This window comes from Drosophila obscura, unplaced genomic scaffold, assembly GCF_018151105.1.
Source record: "Drosophila obscura isolate BZ-5 IFL unplaced genomic scaffold, ASM1815110v1 contig_4, whole genome shotgun sequence".
NCBI lineage: Eukaryota > Metazoa > Arthropoda > Insecta > Diptera > Drosophilidae > Drosophila > Drosophila obscura.
In genome coordinates this window covers 1475364-1502618 of record NW_024542828.1, presented here as the reverse complement: position 1 = coordinate 1502618, position 27255 = coordinate 1475364, and the positions used below count along the sequence as shown (strand labels likewise).

Here is a 27255-nt window from a genome sequence, read left to right as displayed (position 1 = left end):
CATAAAATTAACTTAATTGCAAGGAAAGTGCCATACTCCACAAATATGTCGTTGATTTGTAGCAAATGTGTAGTTACCGTGTAGTAACCATGTAAGGTATACAAAAGTCCATAGGCATAGAAGAAACTTGTTGACCAGCAACAATGACGTCACATTTAGAAAATTGGCCGTTTTTGTTTGCTTATGTAAACAATCCAATGAAAAAGAGTTCTGAAAACTAGCCAATCCTGAACAAAGTTGGTTGAGGAATTGGATAAAATTATTTTTTTAGGACTGAGAGAGCCAACTAGCTAGTAATATTAAACGGAATATCAAAATAGGAATATCAACGTCTTGTCGTTTCCGTCAGTATATTTACTGTATATTTTGATAATGGCATGGTATATTTGGGTATATTTCTGTGGGTCAGGCGGTATATTTTGTTGATAAATCTTGTTGGTCTGTCTGTAATTCTGAGATTACTCAAAATAATTGGAATTTTGTTAAAATTATAATGCAACGGGTATGTCTTAGCGTATGATTATTGAGCTCATACAATGTTTCATTTAATTATTTACCCTTAGAACATTGACACATTCTTCAAGCGGCTGCCAGGCAACACAAAAAAATCCGATGGGGACGGGGAGACGCCAATGAAGGCGCCAAAACGCCGCAAGCCCATGATAATATCTAGCGATGAGGAGGAAATAGCCGCAAGTCCGCAGGAGCCAAAGAAACGCAGGACAAACCACAAGGCCATATCCAGCGATGAGGACAAAGTGTCGGCCAGTCCAGATGTGTCGCAGGCGAAGAAGCGTGCCACAAATGGCGTTGGAGGAAAGAAGCCATCGCTGTCCAAGCTGAAGCCGGTGCAAAAGGTGGATCCCACGCAGCTGTTCGGCGGCGAGACCAAGCGCGTGGAGAAGCCCAAGCAGAAGACGAAGGCTGCCATCGAGTTTGAGGATGAGGAGATCGATAAGAGTCTTATGGAGGTGGATCTGGATGAGAGCGTAAGGGCAGTGGAGCGTAAGGACACCGAAAAAGATAAAGTGACTGTGGCTTCCAAGTCGCCCTCCCGCAAACGAGCGAAGCCCAGCAGTCCAGAGCCGGCAAAGCGTATCAGCCCAGAGGCAGCAAAGCCCAAGAGTCCGGGGCCCCCAAAGCGCAGCAGTCCGGACACGCCAAAGTCAAAAGACAAGGCCAAGACCACGACCCCACGTGTGAAGAAGGAGAAGCCGGCAGCGGACCTCGAGACCAGTGTGCTGACAGATGAGGAGCGCCATGAGCGGAAGCGCATGTCGGCAGTGCTTTACCAGAAGTTCAAGAACCGCAGCGCCTGCCTCAATCCCGGCAGCAAGGAGATACCCAAGGGCACACCTGACTGCCTGAAGGGACTCACGTTTGTGGTCACCGGCGTGCTGGAGTCCATGGAGCGGGAGGAGGCCGAGTCGGTGATCAAGGAGTATGGCGGCCGTGTGATGACGGTGGTGGGCAAGAAGCTCATGTACCTGGTGGTGGGCGAGGAGGCGGGTCCCAAGAAGTTGGCCACCGCGGAGGAGCTCAACGTAACCATTCTGAGCGAGGATGGACTCTTTGATTTGATCAGGGAGAAATCGGGTCAGGGCAAGAGGAAGCAGGTGAAGGAGGAGATCAAGAGTCCACAGAGGGAGGAGAAGAGTGAGTCCAAGCCAAAGAAGGAAGAGCTGAAGGTAAAAAAGGAGGTGAAGCAGGAATCTCAGGTCAAAGTAGAGCAGATCGATTCTAAGGTGAAGAAGGAGAATGTAGAGTCCCTGCCAGCAGTCACCCTCAAGGTAAAGAAAGAGCCCACATCCATGAACACTTCCCAAGTCCAGCAGAGGCCCCTGGAGAAGCCCCTGGATCTGGGTAGCATGGCCTGGGTGGACAAGCACAAACCCACGAATATCAAGGAGATAGTGGGCCAGGCCGGAGCAGCCAGCAACGTGACCAAGTGAGTAGAGCAACCACCATGTCAACCTCTTATTTACCCATCTACTGCGCAGGCTGATGAACTGGCTGTCCAAGTGGTATGTAAGCCACGATGGCAAGAAGGCGCAGCGACCCAATCCCTGGGCCAAGAACGACGACGGCAGCTTCTACAAGGCGGCCCTGCTGTCGGGACCGCCAGGAATTGGAAAGACAACAACAGCTACGCTGGTGGTCAAAGAACTGGGCTTCGATGCGGTTGAGTTCAATGCCTCCGACACTCGGAGCAAGCGTCTGCTCAAGGACGAGGTGTCCACGCTGCTGGGAAACAAGTCCCTCTATGGCTACGTGAATGGACAGTCGCAGGCAGTGTCCAAGAAGCATGTGCTGATCATGGACGAGGTGGACGGCATGGCTGGCAACGAGGATCGCGGCGGTATGCAGGAGCTGATTGCCCTCATCAAGGACAGCTCCGTGCCCATTATTTGCATGTGCAACGACCGCAATCACCCGAAGATCCGTTCTCTCGTCAATTACTGCTTTGATTTGCGCTTCCAGCGGCCGCGTCTCGAGCAGATCAAGGGCAAGATCATGAGCATCTGCTTCAAGGAGAAGGTCAAGATCTCACCGGCCAAAGTGGAGGAGATCATAGCGGCCACAAACAACGATATTCGCCAGTCCATCAATCATATTTCCCTGATGAGTGCGGGAGAACAGATTCCCACCCAATCTCAGGCCAAGGCCGAGCTAAAGGTGGCCTCCAAAGACCTGAAGTTGGGCCCCTGGGAGGTGGTGCGCAAAGTCTTCACCGCCGAGGAGCACAAGCGAATGTCCTTTGCCGATAAATGTGATTTATTCTTCCACGATTATAGCCTGGCGCCACTCTTTGTCCAGCAGAACTATCTCCAGGTCACGCCACAGGGAAATAAGTGAGTCCCGTGCATCATCTATGGGGAAATTGATCCTTTAATTTTCCATCTTTTCTTCCAGAAAGGATATTCTGGGTAAAGTGGCAGCCACTGCGGATGCCCTTAGCCTTGGCGACATGATAGATAAACGGATCCGTGCCAACTCCGCCTGGAGTCTGCTGCCCACGCAGGCATTCTTCAGCTCTGTTCTCCCGGGAGAGAGAATGGCAGGCCACTTCACGGGGCAGATCAATTTCCCCGGCTGGCTGGGCAAGAACTCGAGGACCACAAAACGGGCGAGACTCGCCCAGGAGCTGCATGATCACACCAGGTCCTGCACCTCCGGCTCCAGGCTCTCCGTCCGCCTGGAGTATGCGCCCTTCCTGCTCGACAACATAGCTCGTCCGCTGGCCAGAGACGGACAAGATGGAGTGGCCGCTGCACTGGATGTGATGAAGGATTACCACCTGCTGCGGGAGGATCTCGACTCGCTGGTCGAGCTGACCGCCTGGCCGGGCAAGAAGTCCCCGCTAGATGCCGTGGATGGGCGCGTGAAGGCGGCCCTGACGCGGTCCTACAACAAGGAAGTGATGGCCTATTCCTACTCCGCCCAGGCAAACATCAAGAAGAAAAAGTCAGAGGCAGGTGCCGGCGATGAGGAGCTGCTGGGTCTAGAAGAACTCGAAGAGGGGGAAACAAATCGAGCAGACTCGGATGAGGACGAGGATAAGGATAACCTAGAGCTAGATGGCCTGATTAAGGCCAAAAAGAAGTCGACAGCTGCCAGCACGTCGAAGGCAGTGGGAGGATCCAAGAAGTCGACTGCTGGTACTGCGGCCGCCAAGCCAAAGTCCAGGGCTAAAAAGTAAACCCAATGTGCCATTTTAGTTTATTCATTAATTATATCATTGATTGTTATTCTATTCTGAATCTATCATCCAATAAATGGAGTTAAAATATCGAGAAGGAACGTGTGAGTCGCTTCTCTACTTATACCCGTACTCAGTCGGTATTTACATTTTTGAGCTTATGATTTTTTATTATATCCGTACTCAAAAAAGAGTTAAGGGGTATATTAGATTTGTGGTAAAAGTGGATGTGTGTAACGCAGAGAAGGAAAATTTTCCGACCCCATAAAGTATATATATTCTTTATCAGCATCAATAGCCGAGTCGATATAGCCGTGTCTGTCTGTCCGTCCGTCCGTCCGTCTGTCCGTCTTGTTGAGCGCCTGGATCTCAGAGACTATAAGAGTTATGGTAACCAAATTTGGTTTCCAGACTCATGTGATATCACACTGCTACAAGTGTATTTTAAAATTTCTACCCGCCCCCTTCCGCCCCCACAAAGGACGAAAATCTGTGGCAGGCACAATTTTAAAGATACGATAAAACTAAAAACGCAGTATCGTAGAGAATATCCATATCTACCAGACTGCCGAATCTAAATCAGATCGGACCATAATTATAGCCAGAATGAAGAAATTAATTTTCTGTTGCTTCCCCGGCCCCCTCCCGCCGACGACAACGCAACTCATTTTCCTTCTCGCTCGCACACTCTGCCGCGTTCAGTGCGCGAGCAACCCCTAGCGGAGGAGATGTAGAATCTAAATGGTACTTGTACAAACTACATGTTAGATGTAGAATAGACATTGTAGATGAGATGTAGATAACAAATGTAGCAAAAAAATGTAAAATGTAAAATTTTTTTTTTAATTCTAAAATTCTAAAAAATCATGCTCAAAAATGTATATACTGACTGAGTACGGGTATAAGTAGAGTCGCGTCCCCAGAAGCGACTCGCACGTTCCTTCTCGTTTTTATTTGGTTTTTTTTACCCGTTTGGCTATCTTTGCTCTCCTCTACCATCATCCCCTCTCCTCTACCTTTTTTCACACACACACGTACATATTACATATACTCATAGACACACTTGCTGTACATAAATAAATGCTTGAATAAACTTAATACATACATATGTATTTTATGACAAAAAATTTATACATAAAAAATTAATCTCCAACATTGATCACTGGTTAAATCGTGGATCTTGGCCACGTAACGAGGGGCATTGCACATCCGGAAAGCACGTCATCCCGACGAACAGGAATACCTGCACTGTTCGCACCAGGATTAGCTTGAACATTTCCAAGCCCCACTCTGAGTCAGATGTCAGATGTCCGCTGCCGCGAGCTGGAGCGAACTATTCTGGGACCAAGGGGACGTGGAGGCGTTAAACGATAGCTACCAGCTGCTGAACGAGACGGTCGTTGGCATTGAGACGGCCATTCCCAGCCGAAAAGAGGCCACGACAAAGCAGCTGGGGCCCTCGGAGTCCTCCGCTGCTAAAAAGGAGCCCAAGAAGAGAACGGAACCGATAAATAGACATCTGAAAAGGGAGATAGAGACACTGAGAATGAAGAACGAACGGTTGAAGGCCAATATACAGGCCGTTATCAATCAGGGGGACCGCACTGAAGGAGAGGGCCCGCCAACGGCACCAACAATCAAGACCAACTGGAGCAGGTGCTGGACGTCATGCGACAGCCTTACATCCATCAGTCCCTCTATGCAGCCCTGCTACTGTGTCAACTGCAGGCCCAAGCGCAAGCACCAGTGGCATCTTCAATTGCTGCACCTTTTGTGGGGGGGGGCCTGACCACCGCGGCTGAGTCCTGCGACGCGAGTCATGGGAATTAATGGGAATTGAGTAAACTTAAAACTTAAAATTTTTTACAAGATCGAAATTTTGTTTTACGCTAAGTCAAATAAAAAAAAAATAAATAAAAACTACCGTACAGGTCGAAAATCAGTGTTAGAATGAAATATTGCCCAGCCTCAAATCAAACGATACGAACAGAAAAGTAAATGCTAACTAGATGAAATACTTTTCCAAGCAAGTAAAACACATGCAAAATCTATTGATTTTTGTCAGTTTATGTTTTGGTAGAATTTTTTGTATTTTCTTTCAAATTGAAATTTCGAAGTCTCAGCAACTTCTGATAGATACGCCTGAAGGTAATCCATTGACTGTATTTCACTCATATGCCTCAGAAAGCAGCACAGAAAAGCTCTAAAGCAACTCATAGAGAGTGTGAAATTATCTACCTATAATACCTATAATACCTATAATACATATATTCAGAACACTCCCCGCTCTGCTCTGCTCTGATCTGATGAGCGAAGGAAAACCTCTGAAAATTAAACTCCTTTTTGCTTGTTCCAGTGGAGGCTTTTATTTTATTTTTTTGGTTTATTGGATTGCATTTTTTTTCTTGGCGACTTCTTGGCGGTCTTCAGGTATTTTCTTCTTGTGCTATTTTGCTTTTTTTATACCCGTACTCAAAAAAGAGTTAAGGGGTATATTCGATTTGTGGTAAAAGTGGATGTGTGCAACGCAGAGAAGGAAGCGTTTCCGACCCCATAAAGTATATATACTCTTGATCAGCATCAATAGCCGATTCTATGTCTGTCTGTCTGTCTTGATGAACGCCTAGATCTCAGAGACTATAAGAGCTAGAGCAACCAAATTTTGTTTCCAGACGAATGCACTGCTACAAGTATATTTCAAAATTTCGCCCCGCCCCCTTCCTCCACCACAAAGGACGATAATCTGTGTCAGGCACAATTTTTAAGATACGATAGAACTAAAAACGCAGAGAGAACGTTCAACCCGGACATCGTCTGCGACAGCACATCCCGCCACAACAGCAGAGATTCAAATGTACACACATTCGAATCAACATCCGGCGAGGACCGAAGCCAGCAGTCTCCGGTGTCGAAACACTATGTACACTTTATGTACATTATATACTAAGTTTCAGCCCTATAAGTAGGGAAAAGATGAAATAAAAACTTCAGTAATTCTCTGCACGAAAAGGAGAGAGTCGTCTTTATTATTGAAAGCAGAAGCCCATCATATTGCTGAATTGGACCCATGCTATTGGGGAACATCATCATCATAAGCTCACAAATTTATATACCGACTGAATACTCGCGTCCATAGAAGCGACTCACACGTTCCTTCTCGTTTTTTTTAATTTATTTTTTTTTGTTTATAGGTGCATATTAATTAATGAAGAAAAGGCTCATCTGAAATTGGTTGATAAACCCTCCGAAAATCATATTTTACCGTTTTGAACGTTACTCCAGCCGTTTCTCCATAGAATTTTATGAAGAATACTTTAAACGACGCTTAATTATACAAGTGGAATTAATGCTTGCATTTCAAACAGAAGTGAGGTGTGAGAGATTTTTTGGTGATTTTTTTGTCAGAGTCTGGGCCCATGAGCCTGGGGGCCCCACCGTCTTGCACGTACGTAGCTACGCCACTGAGCATGGTGTGTTTTCGGTATGGTAAGGGCTATCTCTCAGCTCTCATAAAGGCTTTAAAGTGGCAAACGAAATTCATGAACTCAAAAAGCTGAAATTACTAAATGTACAGTAGGAGCTGTTTTGGGTAATGTAATGCCAATACAATTAATGGCAAATCTAGATAAACAATCAAGGTTGGACTTGTAACTTGTACATACGAGGCATAATCGGCATTTCTAACCATCCATTAATATTTTATTAGATTAGGATTTTCTATCAGCTGATTGCTGGAGAAAAAACCCACCACTGAAACCAAGGAAAAGATTTCTAAATATTGTGGCATCTCTTCTCCATCGATTTCCAATGGTAAACGAGAAGGAACGTGTGAGTTTTCTGGGGACGCGACTCTACTTATACCCGTACTCAGTCAGTATATACATTTTTGAGCTTATGCCTGCCACAGATTTTCGTCCTTTGTGGGGGCGGAAGGGGGCGGGGCGAAATTTTGAAATACACTTGTAGCAGTGTGATATCACATGAGTCTGGAACCCAAATTTGGTTGCCCTAGCTCTTATAGTCTCTGAGATCTAGGCGCTCAACAAGACGGACAGACAGACAGGCAGACAGACAGACAGACAGACAGACAGACGGACAGACAGACATGGCTATATCGACTCGGCTATTGATTCTGATCAAGAATATATATACTTTATGGGGTCGGAAACGTTTCCTTCTCTGCGTTGCACACATCCACTTTTACCACAAATCTAATATACCCCTTAACTCTTTTTTGAGTACGGGTATAAAAAAAGATTGAAGGCGAATGGGGACGGATGTCAAAAGATCTATTCCATGCAAGGCTCGGGTATGTTATTAAAAGCACACTAAAGGAAATGTTAAGTTATACAACGATTTACCACTAGGATCAGATTTTGAGAAATGGATCGTGAAAATTCATTGACTTTTGCCACCTCTTTGTGGTTGAGGCCCCTCTGTGCGACGGTGCAATTGGTTCGGGCAGAGGTATGTTAGGCCGGTTGTGGTGGCGGATCAATCTGCAATTTCAATGCATTATATCTGCAATTAATCCATTCAGTTTTGATACATATGAATATACACCAAAAGGTTCATAAAAACTGAATGGGCTAATTGCAGTTGCACCAAAAATGCAATAAAATTTATAATTTGCGTGATAATCCGGTGCCTGTGCTTGCTACTTACCAATTACATTGATACTGGTTGCAGAAACGGAACTTTTCGGAAAAAAGTGCCAGGACAAGGCAGGGGGCCTTAATTGTTGCCCCATTGGCCCCATTGGCACTAACAATGAGACGTGGCTAGCATTCCATTCCCGATTTATATATGTATGTATAGTTATCTGAAAGGAAAGGATTAAAAATACTCTTAAAACACGACACGGTTTCTTTCGATTTTATTTAAATTCCCCTAGATAGGTCTGGGAAGGCAGAATATCCGGAACAGGATATCCTATAGGATATCCTATATACAATCGGATATAGTAATGTAATCCATTCCTTCCCTCAGCACCACGGTAAAATTAACAGAAATTTTGAATTTAACGACCATTTGTTGCGCTTTGAATGTTATGTACATGTTATGTTATGTACATTTTTCGCTCTCAATTCGTGGTGGTTTTTCAAAATTTGATCTCTTTTCCGAGGTGAAGAGAGCGCTTTCGTGGTGACTTTCCCCTCATTTTCGTGGAGTAAGCCACATGTTCCTAACGGGAACGCGGATGGAACGTCGCAGCAATGAATCTACGTTCCCGTAAGAAAATTTCGAACGATTTGATTGGCTGAAAGTTGAAAACGCGTAAGTAAACCGTTTCATTTGTAACGGATTATTTGGAACGTAGATTCATGCTGCGACGTTCCCGAAAGATACATTTGATTTGTATGGGAAAAATTTCAGCAACATGGGGAAATGAATTGGCAGCATTGTTGTGCAACTTTGGCACGGAATGAGCAACAATCTGCATACCTTAGGAAAATGGATATTATGGACTTGATATATTGTTTGTAATTTCAGGCTCCAATTAATGCCGAAACTACTCAGTCTCTGTTTTAAAAGATATTAACGAAATTTTGCAGCTCACGGGTTCCAATAATAGGTATCAGAACCGGGATAAATGTATATATAAAACACAAACATGTGCATATATAGGTAAAAAACATGTCAATCTGGGATAAAAATAAATAATGTTTCAATGGAGCTTGGAACAACATATTTAGCATCAATTAAAGGAAATACGGTACACAAAGGTACATACGCATAGAAAAAACTTGGTTGACCAGCAACACTGACGAAACATTTAGTCAACATTTACGTTTTATGCTTTGGCTGGTTTTGTTTGACCCAATCCCATGAAAAAGAGTTCTGAAAACTAGCCGATCCTGAACAAAATTGATGTATCTATCGGATAAAACTATTTGTTTAGGGCTGAGAGGGCCAAGTATCTAGTAATATTAAACTGAATATCAAAATTGACGAATTTCATATCACAAAATATCATGGTATGGCAGCCCGCAGCAACTACGAATTGCACGAGTCTGGCAACGCCACAAAAACGACGTCACATTCGTTTTATGTTGTTTTTGTTTGAACCTTAATATGTAAATAATCCAATAAAAGAGACTTCTGAAAACTTGCCAATCTTGCAGAAAATTTTTATATCTATCGGATAAAATTATTTGTTTATTTCAATACTATCATGATAGTCGCATAACTGTCGATAGTAAAGGCTAGCAGTAAAATATCGATACTATCGATTGTGGCTCACAATTTAAACGCATAAATGAGTCCAGAGAGCGTTTTGAGTGCTCTCTTTCGACTGTGTTATGGCAAGGCCCCAGTATTAAGACGGCCAAACTTCTTTTAAGGGCGCCACCCTAGCCTGACGGAATACATATACCATGTTTGCGTGAAAGCACAAAATCCCGCACGGTGAGTTATGTGGTGAGGTGGCTATTTCTCTTGAAAGCTCTTCATTTTGTGACGTCATACGTCACACCTCACACCCTTATCCTTGCGGCGCAATCAAAAGTTCAACTTATCCATTGTGCGGTCTCATTTATTCGTCAAAAAGTGAGCTCCGATAAACACGTATTTCATAGTGGTGCGACTAGGGTTAATTAAATAAATTGCAAACAGTCAAAATTTAGAGCGAGCGGAAAATTATTAATAGTTAACACTTTTCGAGCTGTTTAAATGTCGTGAGCGGGGTGAGAAAACACGGTTCGCCGCAGCCAATCCTCCAGCCTGCAGCAAGCAGTGAAAAATGCAATAAAATTGCATCTATTAGCGCGTTCTAAGCCTTCGAACAGTGGACAAAATTTGCGTGCAAGTGGAATACAGCGATTGACAAATAAAATAGTGTGTACCGATGGTTTTTCACCGTTCATTTGCTCAAGGGCGCGTTTTTTTTAGTTTGTCACTTGATAAAATTTTTATGCGTAAAAAATTCCCTAAGTTCTCGCTCTATTGTGTGTATATATGTTTTTGTGTGAAGGGCGCAGCATCGCAAAAGAAGAAAACCGGAGCAACAGCCAAAAATCCATGAGAAAATTCAAGCCCCGGATCTTAATTTAATTGAAATTAATTGCTGTTCAAAGCGACAGCACCAGCTCTCGGTTCTTTTTTGCGCAACTCGTTTTTGGGCTGAAAATTCAATAAGCACGTAAATTCCGGAACACACCCCAAACCACCGCACACACACACCCAGCTCTGCTTTCCCCCCCGCGCTTACGCACAACCACTCCACTCCCCGCTCGCAGAAAGGAAGGCTGGATTGGCAAAGAGAGATAGAGAGAGAGAGAGGAAGGCGAACCAAAGGCAAGTGTAGACTTTGACAACTGCAAAATGGGTGGGTGGCCCTTTGCAAGGTAGATTTATGTGGGGTGAGGGATTCGCAGATCAACACATAGCTGCGTATTTTTTGAAGTTTCGATTGTTTATAACAGAGGGTGATTTTAACTAAACAGCGGGAATGAGTCACATTATAATACACTAAATTATAGATACATCAGTATCTTGGACTTCCATACCTGCTTAGGAATGTACCTTGGCCTGGGCCCCCCTCAACACTTTATTGAGTCTCTCTTTCGTTTCCTTTCTCCTTCACACTCCTGCTGTTGCTTTTGCTGCTGCTTTTGCTGTTGTGTTAGGCACAAGGACACGCCATGGCTCACGCATACATTCATGCGCAGCAGGGGACGTGGCGTGCGGCAGGGGCAACAAGAATTACAGTTACAGTTTTCGGGCACGAAATTTTTTGTAAACACTTGTCGCCTGCGCTGTTGTCGTCGCTGCATACGCTGGCGTCGCAGTAGCCGCACCTTTTCTTTAATTTTCTTATGTTTTGGCAACACATGTTTACGTTTTTTTTTTAATATTCGGAGATGTGAAACAACGGTAACCTTTGTAGGGGTTGTGGCGGAATAACCCTTTTGAATGAGAGAAAGTTATGAATGGGGATTCAAATGGAGAGAAAATTTGTGAATTAATTTGCTAATAAACGGTTAGGGATTTATTTTTTTTTTTTTCAATTTGTATTCATAAATGTAAGTTTCCGTGGACAAACCTATTTAGAAAATCCTGCCTTTTGTTATACATTCTTATGTATTCACAACACTTGTGTTTTCCCCCAGTGCCTTTTCTTGTCCTTCTGCTGCCTCTTCTTCTCCCATTCCTCCCTTTGCCACATTTCCTTGCACAAAATGCTCCAAATTCAGGTCATTGCATTTGTTTGAGCAGCGCCCACCCCCCCATTGTGCATGCTCTCCCTTTCTATTATTTTATCTCCCTCTCCCTCAATCATGCACTCTCTCTTTCTCTTTCTATCTGGATTTTGCTCTTCTGCGTGTTAATGCTGTTTTTTCCATGGATTTTCGCTTTCGTTTCAAGCTTTCTGTGATTCTGGATTTATTTTCTTGACTTAAGGATATTGTGTTAGGTTTTCGCCGTAAGCTACGATAGAGGATTTTATAGAACCTCTTTCCTGAGAGGCTTTAAGGAACCCCTTTCTAGAACTTAAATAATTCCCCTAACAGTACTTTTAATCAAACTTTATAACTCTATTTATTATTCATTATTTTCGGTATGATGTCAGCATATTCTTTATCTGTATTTGCATAATGACGGAATATATCAGCATTTACTTCGATATTTGTAGTGCAAAAAAAAGAGAGAATGAGAATGAAAACACCAACTTATATGTAGATAACGGTTCAAAGATTGATGATAACACACACACACTCGCACCCACACACAAATACAAATACACAAAACAGATGCAGATACAAATACCGAATACAGTTACAGCACCAGAGAGTGAGTTCCTATAACGGGGTTCCAAAACAGACAACAATCAAATAGATAAACGATGGGTAAAAGAGGGCAGGCAGTCAGTCCCTGGAATTGTGATTGGGGGGGTATAGGGTATAGAGTATTTCTGCTGTCTATTTACACACGGCCGCTTACATGCTTTGAGCGCACTTCGTTATCAGTTTTTTTATGCCAGCGAGAGTGTGGTGTGTGTGTGTGTGTGTGTAGGGTTGTCAGGGGGCAGAGTAGGGAAGAGGAGGGACGGGAACAGAGATAAGCGAGCGACGACAACACTTGACTGAGTCCGAAGCGCGCTGCTCTGTAGCTGTTAAAAATACCCGTTTGTTGTCATAGCTGCTACGTTTTTGTTTTTGTACCTCTCTTTTTGTGAATTTTACTTATTCGTTTTTCGTTATTTTGGCAACTGTCCCCCCCACCGCCCTTCTGCTGACATCATCTTCCACAGATTTTCATGCTCAATTTGAAATCTAGGGAGGGGACATTTTTTTTATCGTGTTTCGATCACGAGTCGGCAAGGAAATGAATAAAATATTGATGGGGTGGGGGGAACAAAACCCTCACTTTGATTGCTATTTGCAGTGCAAATAGTGGAATTTTGTGGGGTAAATTGATTCGAAAATAAATTCAAATGTATCCTCATGTATTCTATTTTTCTGTTGAAAAGCATACAGTGCTCAAAGATATGGATAGGTCGCAGTATACATATGAGCCCCCCTATAATTATTATTTATTGTTTAGATTACTGAAGCGCTCTTCAACAGTGGATTAAATGTCGTCTAGATGATGGTTTTAATAACGAATAACGAACATGATGATTAGCAATAAAGCAATTTTCCTGATAAACAACTGGCTATGAGCAGCCTCGCGCCAAAAACTGGTTCTTAACTATTAAAATATCTGATCAAGGGTCTTACTATCCAACTTGTTTTCAAAACTAGCTTGGAAATCAATTGAAATCTGCTTGAGCCCCCAAAGTGGTCCAAATGGAAACTTACACGTTGCACATACTATGTATGAATTCCTAACACAATAAGAGCGTTTCCATCGCGTGAGACACTCTGCCACATGTATCCAATGGCTAGGTCCGGACCATGTATGGCAAAAGTCTGGGCAAACACAACACGGATGCAGAGTTCAAACATAGAAATACTCACACGTAGCATTGGTAGAAGGCGAATAAAACTTGGGGCAGTCTCCGTCGCCTGCCTGGCTTCTTGGCCAAAAGAGAACGAGTTAATCGTGCAGATGAAATGGGTCAACAGTGAGTCTGTCTGTGCGAGTATCTCAAAAACACACAGATACAAAAGCCTGCTGACAGTCCCCAGGCCCCAATGGGCCAAAGCAAATTAAGTTGCGAGCCAACTTCTGAGTTCCTCTCTCTGACTATATCTCTCAGGCCATACATTATTTATTTACGATCTCAATACGCTTTGTTGGCTTTCTGTGCTGGCTTTTTTCTTCTCCCTCCGCGCTTTTATGCAACCTAAAAGAATGGGCCGCCCCCCGGGTGGAGATGGAAAGCGAGGTAAACCGTTGAGGGTGGCCCAATGCTAGGGAGGGGAGGAGGGCACTTGCATTCATTGAATTTGTTTTGCCTTTGTTTTCTCTGCTGTTTATTTTTTTCAGAGGTCTAATTGAAATTTGTTGTCTTTCGGTTGTGTTTCGGTTGTGATTTACACTCGTTAACAGGTTTTTTTTTGGCTTTGGCTTTGGTCAGAAGCATAAAACGATTTCCATTTCCGTTTTGGTGCAGCATACTCATAAATTCAAAATGTATCTTGTGTCGGCTCTGACGGCGGTCTCTTCACTTGTGCTGCATACAAATTGAGGACAATTTCAAGTGCTGCTTAGCCATGGCTACAGTGGGGGATACACACACACACACACGCACATACACAGTGGATGTGGATGGATATGCGATGGTTACAGTGGATATGTGATAGGTGTAACCAAAAAATGACGGGAGCTTGTCATTTGGGATTGCCAGTGTCTATCATAGTTTGATCTACAATCGAAACTCTGTTGAAACAGAATTAATCGGGCTTATATCTAATATATACAGAAATATGAGCAACCGGTTAAGATGGTTGTAATCGGATAATCATTATAACCAGAAGTTGGAAAAACCTTTAAAGTTCACTTAGAGATTTGGAAGTCCTTTTTTCGAAGAGGCTTTTCTGAAAATGTCACTAAAAGTTTTAATTCACATGTAAATAGTTTTCCTGAAGAAGTTTCCTCTATATATTTATATGTAAATCCTTCATATTTCTCTATACATCGATTGATTTCTATCCTTCTGTTGGCTTTGGTTCTACTGTACTTGGGCTTTATCCTTAACCCGTTTTTTTTTAGAACTCGTTGAAAATGTCAGTCAAGTGTTCTGCGACAAGGCTGTCACCTCATCTCAAGAACTTTTTTGCACTGCCTCCTCCTGCCTCATTTCGTTATTCTTTTTCTTTTCACTTGCAAATGTCGTATACTGTATGGTGCGCTGTGCGTTTTATCTTGACTTTGTCTTTGTTCAACAAATTGCTATAATTTGCTGTAAATTCCATGAAAGTGGTTGTCCGCTAAGGAAAAAGGGGCTCGTAAGGGGAGAGGTCCACGGGGTCTATGGTCCATGGGTGGAACTGCCTGCCTGCCTGCCTGCTGTCTAATCAATAACCAGAGCCACTTGTTTGTTCAGTCAAAGTGTTGTCCGGCTGTCAACGACTTTTATTTTTCCCCTTTTCATGCAGTACCTACTTTTATCTGTATCTGTGTTGGTATCTATGCCTGGGTCTAGTCTCTGTATCTATATCTGTGGTTGAGCTGTGTCTGTCTGTAGTGTATCTGTGGAACTACCTAACGACAATACTAATTGATTTTGTTCGGCATTTTCAATTGCGTTTTGTTGTGTCTATTTATGAGTGGTTTCCCCCTTCATCTCCTTCTTGAGTTCGTGGTTTGTTTCGTATATTAGCAAACCTTTTTGTTTATAGTCTTTGAGGTTCCTCAATCATGTGAAAATATCTCTAAAGCGGTCGCATGGGTATAGATGAATGGAAAATAAGTTGAAGTGAGCGAAAAAGTACTCTACGGCAATCGAATAGTGGGTTGTATCTCTGGTAGTTCGAAAAGACAGTTGCCATTTCTATTGGTTCCATTAAAATTAAAATTAAAGTACTTCTTATAGCGAACAAAGGTTTGCATAGGACGATGCCCGCCAGAGCCAGATAGCAATTAAGAGATGCAGATTCTGTAGAATATTATCTGCTGACAAGTACAATAAAAAAGGCAGACGATGAAGGGACACACATGTGCAGCCCTCTCTCTGGTTATGTAGCTGTATCTGCGTATCTGTGTATCTGAGTATCTGCATCTGTGTGTATGCCATAAAGTCAGGCTGTACTGTATATATAATCCAATGATAAACAAAGAGTCGTCGAGTCATATAAAAAGAGCAACTGGCTATGGACTTCTGCGATGGATGGGTGCCCAGCCATGATGGTGCTGTTCCTGGGTTCCGTTGAGGTTCTGTTGCGGGGGAAACTTTAAATAAATATTTTAATGAACTGCACTAAAGGCCGTGCAGTGCAGTGTAATGCTATGCAGTGCTGCTGACGCCTAAAAAGAGTTGACTTTGAAATGCACTCGCCGCCAGCAACCAGTAGCACATCTGAGGAACGTCTGACGGACAGGCGGACAGGCGGCGGAGTGCATCCTTTTATATTCAGGCACACACATAAAATACATTCTCTGTTCGGTGCATTTTATTTATAAACCACTGTGAAACTTAAAGCAATAAAAAAACACAACCCAAAAGACAGACAGACAGATGGAGTTGCAGCCACCATGTGGGTTGTAAAAAGAATATCTACATCTATCTCTCTGGCTTTTGGCCCTATACAAACACATCCACAACAATTGTTGATCTTTCGGCAGGGGCTTTGGCCCGCTGTGCATTTTTCTTGGAAAGAAATGGCCCCAAGTGATTCATCTTCTCGTTTGGCAGAAGAATTATGAAAGATGCTCGAGATACATTTTAATTGAGATGCATTTGCCATCACAGATACAAAGACACAAAGAGAGGGGATTTCAAGATTGAGATTGTTTAAGTTAAAAAAAAAAGACAAAAATAATAGAAAGGCAAGGGATGTGCGGGGAGGGGAGCAGAAAACTCTACTATAACCAATTGCAAAGAAAATTGTTATTGACAGTTTGAATTGATATTGTCAATTATTTGTGATCCAATATCCAATATGATGGATTTTTATGCAGAGGAAATCATGGCAATGATTAATTATGATTTCTAAGAGAGGGTTTTAATGAAATATGGGAGGAAAGCTCTCTGCGGAATTTGGAAATTCTTAAGTGGAAAATCTTGAGAAAGAGTTCATTAATATTGATTTAGATGTTTAGAAATAAAACAAAAATCTGCAGATTCAAGATGATTTCCCCAACTAAAAACTTTATTTTTGCTTAAATGTTATGTACAGAAAATATACAACACAAAAATCTATAGAAATTAATTGAGTAGCCATAGAGAATTTAACCATTGCAAATCCAATGAAAAACTGTATTTCTTTTGGAATATTTATAACGAATCTTATATGGAAATGAAAATTCTATGAAAACCACGCCCTTTCCCGACCATAGCCAACAGGGACACCTAAAGTGTCAGAATGGCAAAACGGCAAAGCAAAAACTTAATTAAAGAATCATAAATTTATGTCACTCCACAGCATATAAAAGTCATGAAACTTTGATGGGGACTCACACAACAATTTTTGGGTCACACATATGTATACAAAAGGAGACAGATAGAGAGAGAGAGAGAGAGGGAGAGCGGGGAGGATAGATACTCTTGTGAAAACTGGTTTAAAACTTCTTCATGCCTCCACTTTTGGAGGAGTCGTCTCCCAGTCACAGGGGACAGATAGATGCACAGAGCACATCATTCGCCAATTTGAAGCTTATGGAATGCTGAAGAGTATGCCAGGCCGGCCGGGCGGCCAATAATGCCAACAGATACGAGTAGATATAGCCTTGCCGTGGCCCAAGTTGGTGGCTCATCAAGCGGTACTGTAACCCCATTCTAGCACTGCTTTTGCTCCCAGAGAGACCAGAGACCGCTTCTAGCGACATGTTTGGGAGACCAGCTTGCCCATAAATTGCAGAGCATCATTAATATTGCGGCAACGTCTTGATGCTGATGCCGTTTAAGGTGTTCTCTCTGTGTGTGTGTGTCATTTATGATTAAGGATCAACGGAGAAGAGAAGTGGCTCACCAAAGATCGAGAGCAAATCGTTTGTGGAACAATCGATGGCAAGCTCTTAAAAGGCTACAAAAAATTATAAAAATAACCCAAACGCAAGCAAAGAAAAGAAAAAGAATATAAAAAAAATAAAATATATCTCAGAATATTATTGAAAAAAAGGTTTAAACTTTTTTATTCGTATTTCTACTTCAAAATCTTCTCTTTTTCTTCCTTTGATAATTTCTAGTTGGAATTCCCAACATGTTCTCCATGTTCCAAGGATTTTTAGCGTTGTGTTCCACATTAATCATCTCAGAATTAGCAACAAGACAAACGAAGGAGAGCATTTCATCTGTAGAAATGTGTTTTATGAGTCCACATGCTAATCATTTGTGTGTTATTTATGACAAAACGTGACTTATGCGAACAGAAAAGTGGCAGCTTCAACAGAGAGAAACCTATCGATATAAAAAAGAGTTCTCGGTCTCTGAATTATATTTTGTTATCAGAACTTGCTCAATGGATGAAGATCAGCTTTGTGGGTCATTGAACGATGTCAACTCAACGCTTGTCTCTGTGGTTATCATCTCCTACATATACCCAAGAAGAACCTGCCCCGACTCTTGTGGTTTACAAGATACGAGTATTCCCATATCGCATCGTAAATTCACACATTTCACGCCCCATTCAACCTTATGGATGTGACGCGACTGGGGACTGGGGGCATCCTGTGCGTGTATCTCTCTCTCCGAGTTTTGCAAATTGACAGCCAGTCGTTTGGCCACGTCCGCATCTAAATTTACGAGACACAAAACCATAAATAAATGGACAGAGAGCGGACAGGGAAGACGACTTCTTGTTCATAATTTTTCCATATTTTATTATTATATTTCTCCTTCTTTCTCCATGCCTCTCGTCTCGCATCCCACATAATAATTGGGCGCCAAACTCCAATCCCCAATCTATCTATCTCTAAGACTGTTTTTGTATGTAGGCTGGAAGTTTCTTTTCTTGGTTGCGATCCAAAGCGTGGGCCAGCAGCAACCACGTGGGTAGGTGGTGCACGTGCCCCATCAAACTTGATTCGGCGGCAAACCAGAAGTTATACTAGTACTTCCACTTCCACTTCCATTTGATTGCGTGCCGCTTCATGCTCCGCTCTGTGGCTGCCTTCTCGTGATAAGCCCATTTATTTTCACAGGTGTTTTCCCTAATTTCTTCTCTACATATTTCCCATTTCCCATGTTTATGGGCTTTTAATGTTTTAAATAATTCCCCTGACAGCCGTTTATTTGGGTCATTGTTTTGGGTACTTTTATGTGCTTTTAATTTCTCAATATGTAGTCGAAGAGGTTTTGCTTTTGTGTGCATCTCAGAGAAACGAGCCCAAGCGAGAGATTGTCGCCCACTGTTGCCTGCTGTCGACTGTCATTTATTATGTGAGGCCTGAAGAATGGTTTTCGATGCAAGCGTCTGTCTTATAGAGTCGGTCTCTGTGTGTGTCCACGCCCACTTTTGGCAAGGGTTTTGATACATTTCTAAGACGATTATTTCGATTTCTTTGAAATTCAATGATCCTGAGATATGGAATGGAGCTTTGGAAATATGAAAAAATATGTACATACATTGCCATGATTCCGCTTTCTTTGAGATTTAATCAGATTTGTCCGTGATATATCCTGAGGTATGGGCTTTTGATACTGCTATGACCCTATGTATGACCCTACTATGACTACTAGAATGATTAAAAATATGCTCCCATTGCTACGAGATTTATTCTTCGACAATCGACGCCAGATGCAGACATACAATCGAAAATCGAAAATGAGAATTCCCCGGGAATGGAAAAACAAAATAAATACAAATTCACTTTGCAGCTTGACTAGAGTCTCGCCAATGAAATGGCTGCAAAATGATAAGCGGATCCCAGGCAAAACCGCCCACTAGGCCGAGGAGTGCTCCCGCATATCGCAGTCGAACAGCAGCTCTCCGTAGAACAGTTTTCTCGCCACCCTGTCGCATCTTTTATCCACATAAACCAGCAAGAACCCATAGATAATCCCAAATTAAAAGCTTATAAATTTCCACTTACAGTTTTCGGTTTTACATCTGACAATAATTTCCACTCCACTTAAAATTATGACTAACATATTTTCTCTCGCAATCTCTATAGGAAAATGATGGGAAATCCGGAAAAGAACTAAGATGAGGAAATCGACGAGTGCCCCAACCACATGCCGAATGCTGTAAAACCAATTTTAAAACTAAACGAATATGTGTATCTGTAGCTCTCTGAGCGAATAATGCAAGAGGAAAGTCAAGAGGAATCATCGGAACGTACCACAACGCATCCGAGTCCGAAGCCGTGGCAAATGTGAAACACATGTGAGAGCGTGTGTGTGATGTGTGGCGTTATAGCTTTCAATTTGTTCTGTTATTGTTCTTTTCTGGATACGAAATGAAATCGAATTAAAGCACACAAACACAGATACAGATACAGAAACAAATACAAATACAGAACCAGATAAAAACAGAAGCGAAGATACAGCCGAAAAAAAGTTCAATTAACGAAACGAAATACAAACAAACGAAGAAAACCCCAGTAGCATTCCATGTTTAAAGCATTTAAAAGAAACTCCTAAAGAAGACAACAGACACAGACACAGCCACAGAAGACAGACCCTCGATCTATGCCAGAGATCGGAGTCATTGGAGTCTTATTCCAGCGGTAGCTCCCCCAATATTCTCGTCTACAAAATGTCCCTCGCCGACATGGGTACAGCCTCAAGATCCACCGGAGGTGGTGGCGGTGGCCGTCACTATGATCTTGCCTCTGGCGGTGGACCGGCAGGAGGTCTACCCGGTGGTCGGATGACGATGACCCACTCGCTGAGCACACCCTCTGGTGTGGATGGCACACCCTCAACGCCCAGACATCGCGGCGGCAAGAAGCTCACCGTTCGCATACAAATGCTGGATGATTCGGTTACCATGTTTCAAGTGCAGGTGAGTGCAACGAAGAGGAAAGAATCCAAGAAGTAATCTGAAAACGAATCAAAATTCTCATCCAACAAAGAATGCAGATACGAGTATTCAAATGTATTAGTCTTTTTTTAGGCACTTTATTCGTTTAATTTAAACGTAAAGTTCATCGTATTAATATAATTAAGTATGAAAAAGCAATGAAAATTCCATCCAGTAAGGCATAAACATACATACGAGTATGTACATACATATTTAGATATATTTTCCCTTTGCGTCGGAGTTATCTTCCACTTCACACAGGAAGCACCTGCCAAAGCGGAAGTCATCCGTTAAATGGAAATTGCATAAATGCATCTCCCTCCTCCATATACTGGGAACAGTATACATTTTCATGTGTGCATCTCCCTTTTGGAACAAACAATTTCACGTGCAAATGGGAAAATATGTGAAAAGCTACTTTTAATTAAATGTAAACCCGAAAAAAAAAATGAAACAGAGTGGAGTCGAAAAAAAATGAAAGAGAGTGGAGTCGGAGTCGGAGAGAAATAAAGAAAGACATAGTGAGTGTATGTAGGACTCCACACTCCACTCTGTGTGGAATCTCTGGGGATGAGACTTATGCGACAAGGGGCCGGGCCCTGCGCTTGTATCGGGTGGAGAAGGCAGGCGTGGCTGGTAGCATGTTTGGCATTCGGCCAGCGAATAAAGCAAATTTTTTCGGTGTTTCCTCTGGCAAACAAGAGGCGCAGAAATAAACAGAAGCGGCAGCAGCTGGAGGAACAGGAACAGGAGCAGCATCAGCAGCAGCAGCAGTTGCAGTAGCAAGTGGAAAGTGGATGGTGCAGATGCTGCACATCCGTTCTCTCTGCCCTTCCCTTCCCTTTGTAGACCACCAAAATAAAACATGGCCAGCTCAACAGCTTGGCATAGATTTCTCATGATTCTTGTCTTTTTTTTTCAGTGGAGGAAAGTGGGCAGGGCCCTGGACAGAGGGTGTGGTGCATTTTGGGGTCTACGAACTGTGTTGTCTGTGGCCTAAGACCGGGACACCGCACATGTCTGATTTTTTGACCGCAAATAGCATTAGCGTAAACTAACGATGGGCAGGCTTTTTGTATTAGGGAGCAGTCAAACAAAATCCTTATCAGCGAAATTCGAGTGTTTTTTCTTGGGCGTTCTCGTTTGAAGGATTTGCTTTTGGGTGTCGAGTCGAGCCTACATCAAATGTAAACTGAATTGAATCAACTGTAAATCGTATCGTACTTAGGCTTACACTGCTTTGAGCCACTGTTTGCGCTCCATAATTCTTCTGCTTACTCCTCGTACTTCTACTTCATTGCTTTCTTCCTTTTTAAAACCCCTTGCTTTAACACTCTGCTTGCCGATCTGCGTAGACCACTGGTCGGCACTCGGCACGCATACAATCACATGTTTTGCAGGCAAAACCGAAGACAATACGAGGGGAATATGTGATTGTATTGGTGTTGCTTGCAGCGCAGAGTCGGAGCACTTTCCTATGTACATATATTGCGCATTAGATAGGCCCCCTCTTTGTTCTATAGCTTACTCTTCTCTATGCTCGTACTCCTGCTTGCTCCTTTGTTTCTGCCCCCTTATTCTCTCCTCTCCCACTGCTAGCTGTCCGTCAGTTTCTGGGTTGGTTAATGGATTTTGTCGTAGTTTGTTGTTTGTTCTTATTGTTGGCGCTGTTTCTGCACCACTTCCTGGCTCCATTAGCCCGGCCTCGTGGAAAGGCTTAGGCATTTTTCTGCCTACCATTGAAGTGGACACGCCCAAAAGCCTCACCTCTGCCCCTACCTCTCCTCTTGTGCAGACACATTTCAAAGGCTTCAACAAGCGAGGAGTGGAAATGTTTCAGGGCAACAACTACAACAGAATGGTGGCCATTGTTTGGGGGGTTGCAGCACATGGGGTTGGGGTTGGGGTTGGTTAAGGGGCTGTGGTTTCGCTCTGGACTAACCTTTTTGTGAACCAGTTGCACTTGAGGCGCTGCCTGCCCGTCGTCGCTTTGCACTCGGTAAATGTTGTGCTGCAAAGTGCTGCTCCACACAAAACTATTTTTTATATTTATGTGCTATGGCTATGGCATTCGCCGCCTGCATTTCACTCTTGTGGTATTTCTCTGCTTTTGCACAGGCCCCCAGGCTTCTGGGGCAGCTCTGGTGGAGGCTGAACTTTTTGTGTCGTGTCTCTGTTGCAGCACTGACATTGCCAGTGGAATTGCTAGTGGATGGCCTCTGTCGGGAGATTGGGGCTTAGGGGATTCAAAAGGGATGCCAGTTAGTTGTGAAATTAAGCTTAGGAAGTTGCTCGCTTGTATTCTAGTTTTCTGTTTGGTTAAATACTTCGTTGGAAAACAATTACTGAGCAGGGCACAGCAGGAAGGATGCATTTTAAGTCGTGAAATTGAATATCCTGCGAGTAATAACAGCAGTGCAATGGAAAATACTGATAAATATCAATCACATGGATTTATAATGATATATTTTAGCTTTTCATTGGTTACAAATACTTGAAAATGTATTTTTCATTGGTGAATCTTTTTAAATTGAACCCATTCGTGGCAGTTTCAATCAAAATCAATTAGTACAAAGCAGTGGAATCTGCGAACTTTAGTATTATCTATTATAAGCGTCTTTGAGCAGTAAAAAGCAATAATCAAGCGTAAAATGTGTGTAAAATTCCAATAACTGAGACTCAAAGGCAGAAAAAACCAAGCTTAATGGTTACTTACTACGGTAAATGTTACGGAAAATCAAAGCAGCGAGCAGTGGCATTATCAACCGCTTAAAGCCCCTCAAACATTTCACCGGGTACATAGTACACACTTACATCATAGCATCATACTAGACGTAAAAAGCTCTCCTTGAGCTCCGACTGGTATTAAAAATTCAATCACGTTACAATTTCTGCTGTGCCATGCACTTCTTCTGCTGTGCACTGCGTATACGTAATATATATTGACATGGTTACATTTTGTAAAAATAGAAACCCCATCCCCCCAAGGCACCCTGCAACCCTGCCTACCTCCCTCCCTTCCTTCGGTGCTTTGTGGTGTAACCATAATATCCACTGCAGAACTGTTTTCTCCATCGCATGCTGGCCCTTAAATAGAAATGAATATGTGGCTTGGTCTCGGTCAACAACTGCATTATTAATCAAGTCTTCTAATGGATTTTGTGGCTTGTGAACGATAATGTGGCTCTGAATGTGGCTGTGAGGATGTGGCAGACCTTGTGGATCATGTGCTCCATGAAAAGTAGCACTCAAACTTTACAAATGTGCGTGCCCAAAGGAAGAATGTGGCCAATAATGTTGGCAATTTAAATGCTTTCGGAAGGGAAAAACTTCAAAGATTTTGCCATTGCATCAGCCGAAAGTTTTATGTTTTCGACATTCCTTAAGAGCCTCACCTCTCAGTGCTTTATCCTGACGCCATTTCATTTATTTAGCTAACAAAAGCACTCTGCCACACTGTCTGTCTGTCTTGTCTGTCTGTCTGTCTGTCTGTCTGTGTGTGTGTGTTGTGTGTGCAAACATTCTTAAAAGCTTATCTTCCAACAAGAAAAACATTTCGCTGATAATGCAGGAACGAACACTGGAAAGCATTCTCCGAGAACTTTATTAAATTATGACGCAAACGCAAACAATTGAGGCATTTACGATTTGCGGGTTTTTTGTCGGATAAAGAGTCTCTGAGTTGAAGGGGATTCAATTGCAGAAATTTGAATCATTTCGGATCTTACAATGCAAACGATTTTGATTGCTTATGCAGCAAAAGCCAGTGATTCGTGAAGGATAAACATTTTATATATGTGTTCAATAAACAATTTGATGCCTTGGCGGCTCCTGCATTTAATTTAATACATATTGTATTTTGTTCTTAATCGTTTCTTTTTGTATACTTTATGGCTAAGTTTGGCGACGCGTTGAACCTATCGGTTTTGATGGATTGTTGCTGCCGCAGTTCTGACTTGGCTTGCTAATACGAGTACGCACTTGATTTTTAATTCACGAAGTCTACGAGTAGCTTATTGTTGCAACAACTGTTTAGACCCATCCTCAAGTATTGGCCACAAAAATAAAACATTTTCCATTCAACAAGCATTGCCGACTCGCCAAAAAGTTATTCCCAACTAAAACATATTTTCCTATAAACAGCAGAACTCTTTGAAAAGACATTCCCAACTTTTCTGGTTACTGTGGAAAGTTTTTCATTCGAGGACTGAGAGCCCGCAGCTCAGAGAGTTGGCAGCAATATCAATGGGGTTAGGGTTAGGCGCCCCACTCAATAGGATACCCAAGGACAATGCATGTGGAGGGGTGGAAGGAAACGCCCGCATGTGGACCTCCCTCGTAGAATGTTCCACCATTCTCCATCCAATAGAGGACAACACCTGCCTCTTGCTGTTTCTGCTGGCTGCCGCTGGCACTGGCATTTCCACTGGCACTGGCATTTCCACTGCTTCTGCTGTTTGCTTCCTCCTCTCGACACAGCGACAAATTGAACCACCGACAATTGTGGGCCAACTTTTGGCACATGTGGGTGGGGAAAATTGCGAGGATTTTGCGAGGGGGGGTTGTTTGCATAGAAAAGCTTCCTGCCGTTTTGCCATTTCCGCTTTTCACAGCCTGCAGAAGTCGCCAAAGTTAATTGGTTTGTTTTGTAGCCGGCAAAGAGGCGTGTAGTAGACGGGAATTGGCCCAAAAAGATAAATGCTTCTGGGGAGTAGCCCTATAAAAGGGTTCTGGGCGTGGCTGTGCCCCAATTTGTGTCTCTAGCAGCAGCAGGCCAGAAGCAGACAAAGAGCACAGCATCTCCAGGGAATATCCTGCACTCTACCCTGATGTATCTGTATCTCTGCTCTTGTGGCTCCTGTCATCATTTTTCTCTTGTTGGCCGAATTAATTAAAAATTTCCCTCCCAGAATTGCCACAACAATTGTCGAAAATTTGGCAAATAACATTTTAGTTTTTCGAGCCTGTAAATTGCATTTGTGGCAAGTGGCAAGTGCCATAAATTGCATTAACAGGGTTATCACAAAGTTTTACGCTGGGGGGTTCTATGGGGGGCCATTTGGGACTTCAGTTCGGGTTTGCATCGACGACAGCTGAATGGGGAAAACTAAAATGAAAATTTAATTGTGGCTTCCATGACATGCATTTTGCTGTCGATTTTTGTCGGTTTTTGGGGTTTTCATTTTGCTGTTGGTTTTCGGTTTTGTTTCATAAAAGGGGGGAGCTTAACGAACATAATATAATTTGATAGTCGCTTGATATTAGCAATCTTTGCTGGAGAATAACATTTAAAATTGATTTTAAATGGAATATTCATATAATTGAATGTAATTAAAAATATAAAGCTGATAAATTTAAACATTTATTAAAAATAAACTGATCGCAATTGCATCCATTGCTGTGGGATTAATTTTTTGACAACTGGAGAGACAGGCAGACGCACAAGCAAATGCATCATGCATCCTTTTTTCCATGAGAGTTCTATTTTATTTTATTTGAACTTTTTAATGATTTTGTTCTTTGTCTTTGTCTTTTTGGAGCTTTTACGAGTATCTTTATTTAATGTGATGTCCTGCCATGCCACGCCCAATTCTGTTTGGGTTCTATTCATTCGATTTATGCGCATGAAAGCCGCAAAAGCATTTTGGTCCTTTGCCAAAAAATTTGTTGTCCTTAATATCTCGGTTTACATTTCTATGTATATGTATGAGAGGAATAAAATATTCAAATAGAGAGAAGAGAGAGAGAGAGAGAGGGTTTAATAACATTTTGGCACGCCTTGCAGCACATTTCACACTCTGATAGATTGTGTGTCCTGTGGCTTGTGGCCTGTGCCGAATGGGATCTTTGGCAAAGTCGAACTGACAAAGCACTTTCCTTGATTGGCCGACGCTAGACGGAATCCCTTTATTTGCCAAATGCGGACACATCTGGAGAGGAGTTTAGTTTCCGATCCGAAATTAATATATTCCACGAGTCACGAGCCACACACATGGCTTGCCGTAAGAGGATTAGCAAATTGAAATTGGAATCCTAATAGGTGTTAAGCCCAAGCTCCGAGGATTTTATGGCCCATTAGCTGGCTGTTTGACTCATTTGCTGGCTAGTCCCTGAAGGTAATTGGAGGAGAGGCGTCAAGGGATATTCCTGTGGAAGGTTTCAGCTGGGAGTGGTGCTAGAAAACGATTAAAGGGTGTGGTGGTGGTGTGGTTCTGGAAAGATGACTTCAGGGAGGGGCTCTACATGATGAACATCTCTTTTTGATATGCCATAAATTCAAAGTGTATTTTTCGTATAGCTTTTGTAACTGCTCTCTTGGCAGCAATTTGAATGCTAGAAACACATAAATCATTCGTCTGAATTTTATTCTGTCCGAAAGTTGCACTGCGCGTATATGGCACATATTTTATAAAATATGCAAAGCACTCGCTCTCTCACTCATTATTTACTCATTCACTGCGCGAACTTTGGCGAAAAGCGACG

At 42.7% G+C, this 27255-nt stretch overlaps 2 protein-coding genes across 4 annotated transcripts in view; both read left to right on the top strand.

The window, feature by feature from the left end:
- Positions 1-422: 422 nt before the first annotated feature.
- LOC111068264 (replication factor C subunit 1) lies at positions 423-3815 on the top strand. The gene is made up of 4 exons (XM_022357627.2): positions 423-502; positions 564-1948; positions 2001-2852; positions 2914-3815. The coding sequence occupies exons 1-4, from the start codon at positions 494-496 to the stop codon at positions 3698-3700; spliced, it is 3033 nt and encodes a 1010-aa protein (XP_022213319.2). The 5' UTR covers positions 423-493; the 3' UTR covers positions 3701-3815.
- A 6390-nt stretch (positions 3816-10205) lies between these two features.
- LOC111068443 (FERM, ARHGEF and pleckstrin domain-containing protein 2) overlaps positions 10206-27255 on the top strand; it is a 39109-nt gene continuing 22059 nt past the window's right edge. The window contains exons 1-2 of one of the 3 annotated variants that reach the window (XM_022357918.2): positions 10206-10386; positions 19922-20754. In XM_022357918.2, coding sequence (XP_022213610.2) covers positions 20506-20754 — 249 coding nt within the window. In that variant the 5' untranslated portion in view covers positions 10206-10386; positions 19922-20505. Of the gene's footprint in view, positions 10538-19921; positions 20755-27255 lie in introns of all 3 variants that reach the window. The other 2 variants (XM_022357917.2, XM_022357919.2) reach the window with 2 other exon arrangements.

Excerpts from the sequence above, each read along its gene's own strand:
- LOC111068264 (XM_022357627.2), top strand. Across the intron at positions 1,949-2,000 it reads GCAGCCAGCAACGTGACCAA|GCTGATGAACTGGCTGTCCA; the intron begins GTGAGTAGAGCA and ends TCTACTGCGCAG. Across the intron at positions 2,853-2,913 it reads GTCACGCCACAGGGAAATAA|AAAGGATATTCTGGGTAAAG; the intron begins GTGAGTCCCGTG and ends CTTTTCTTCCAG.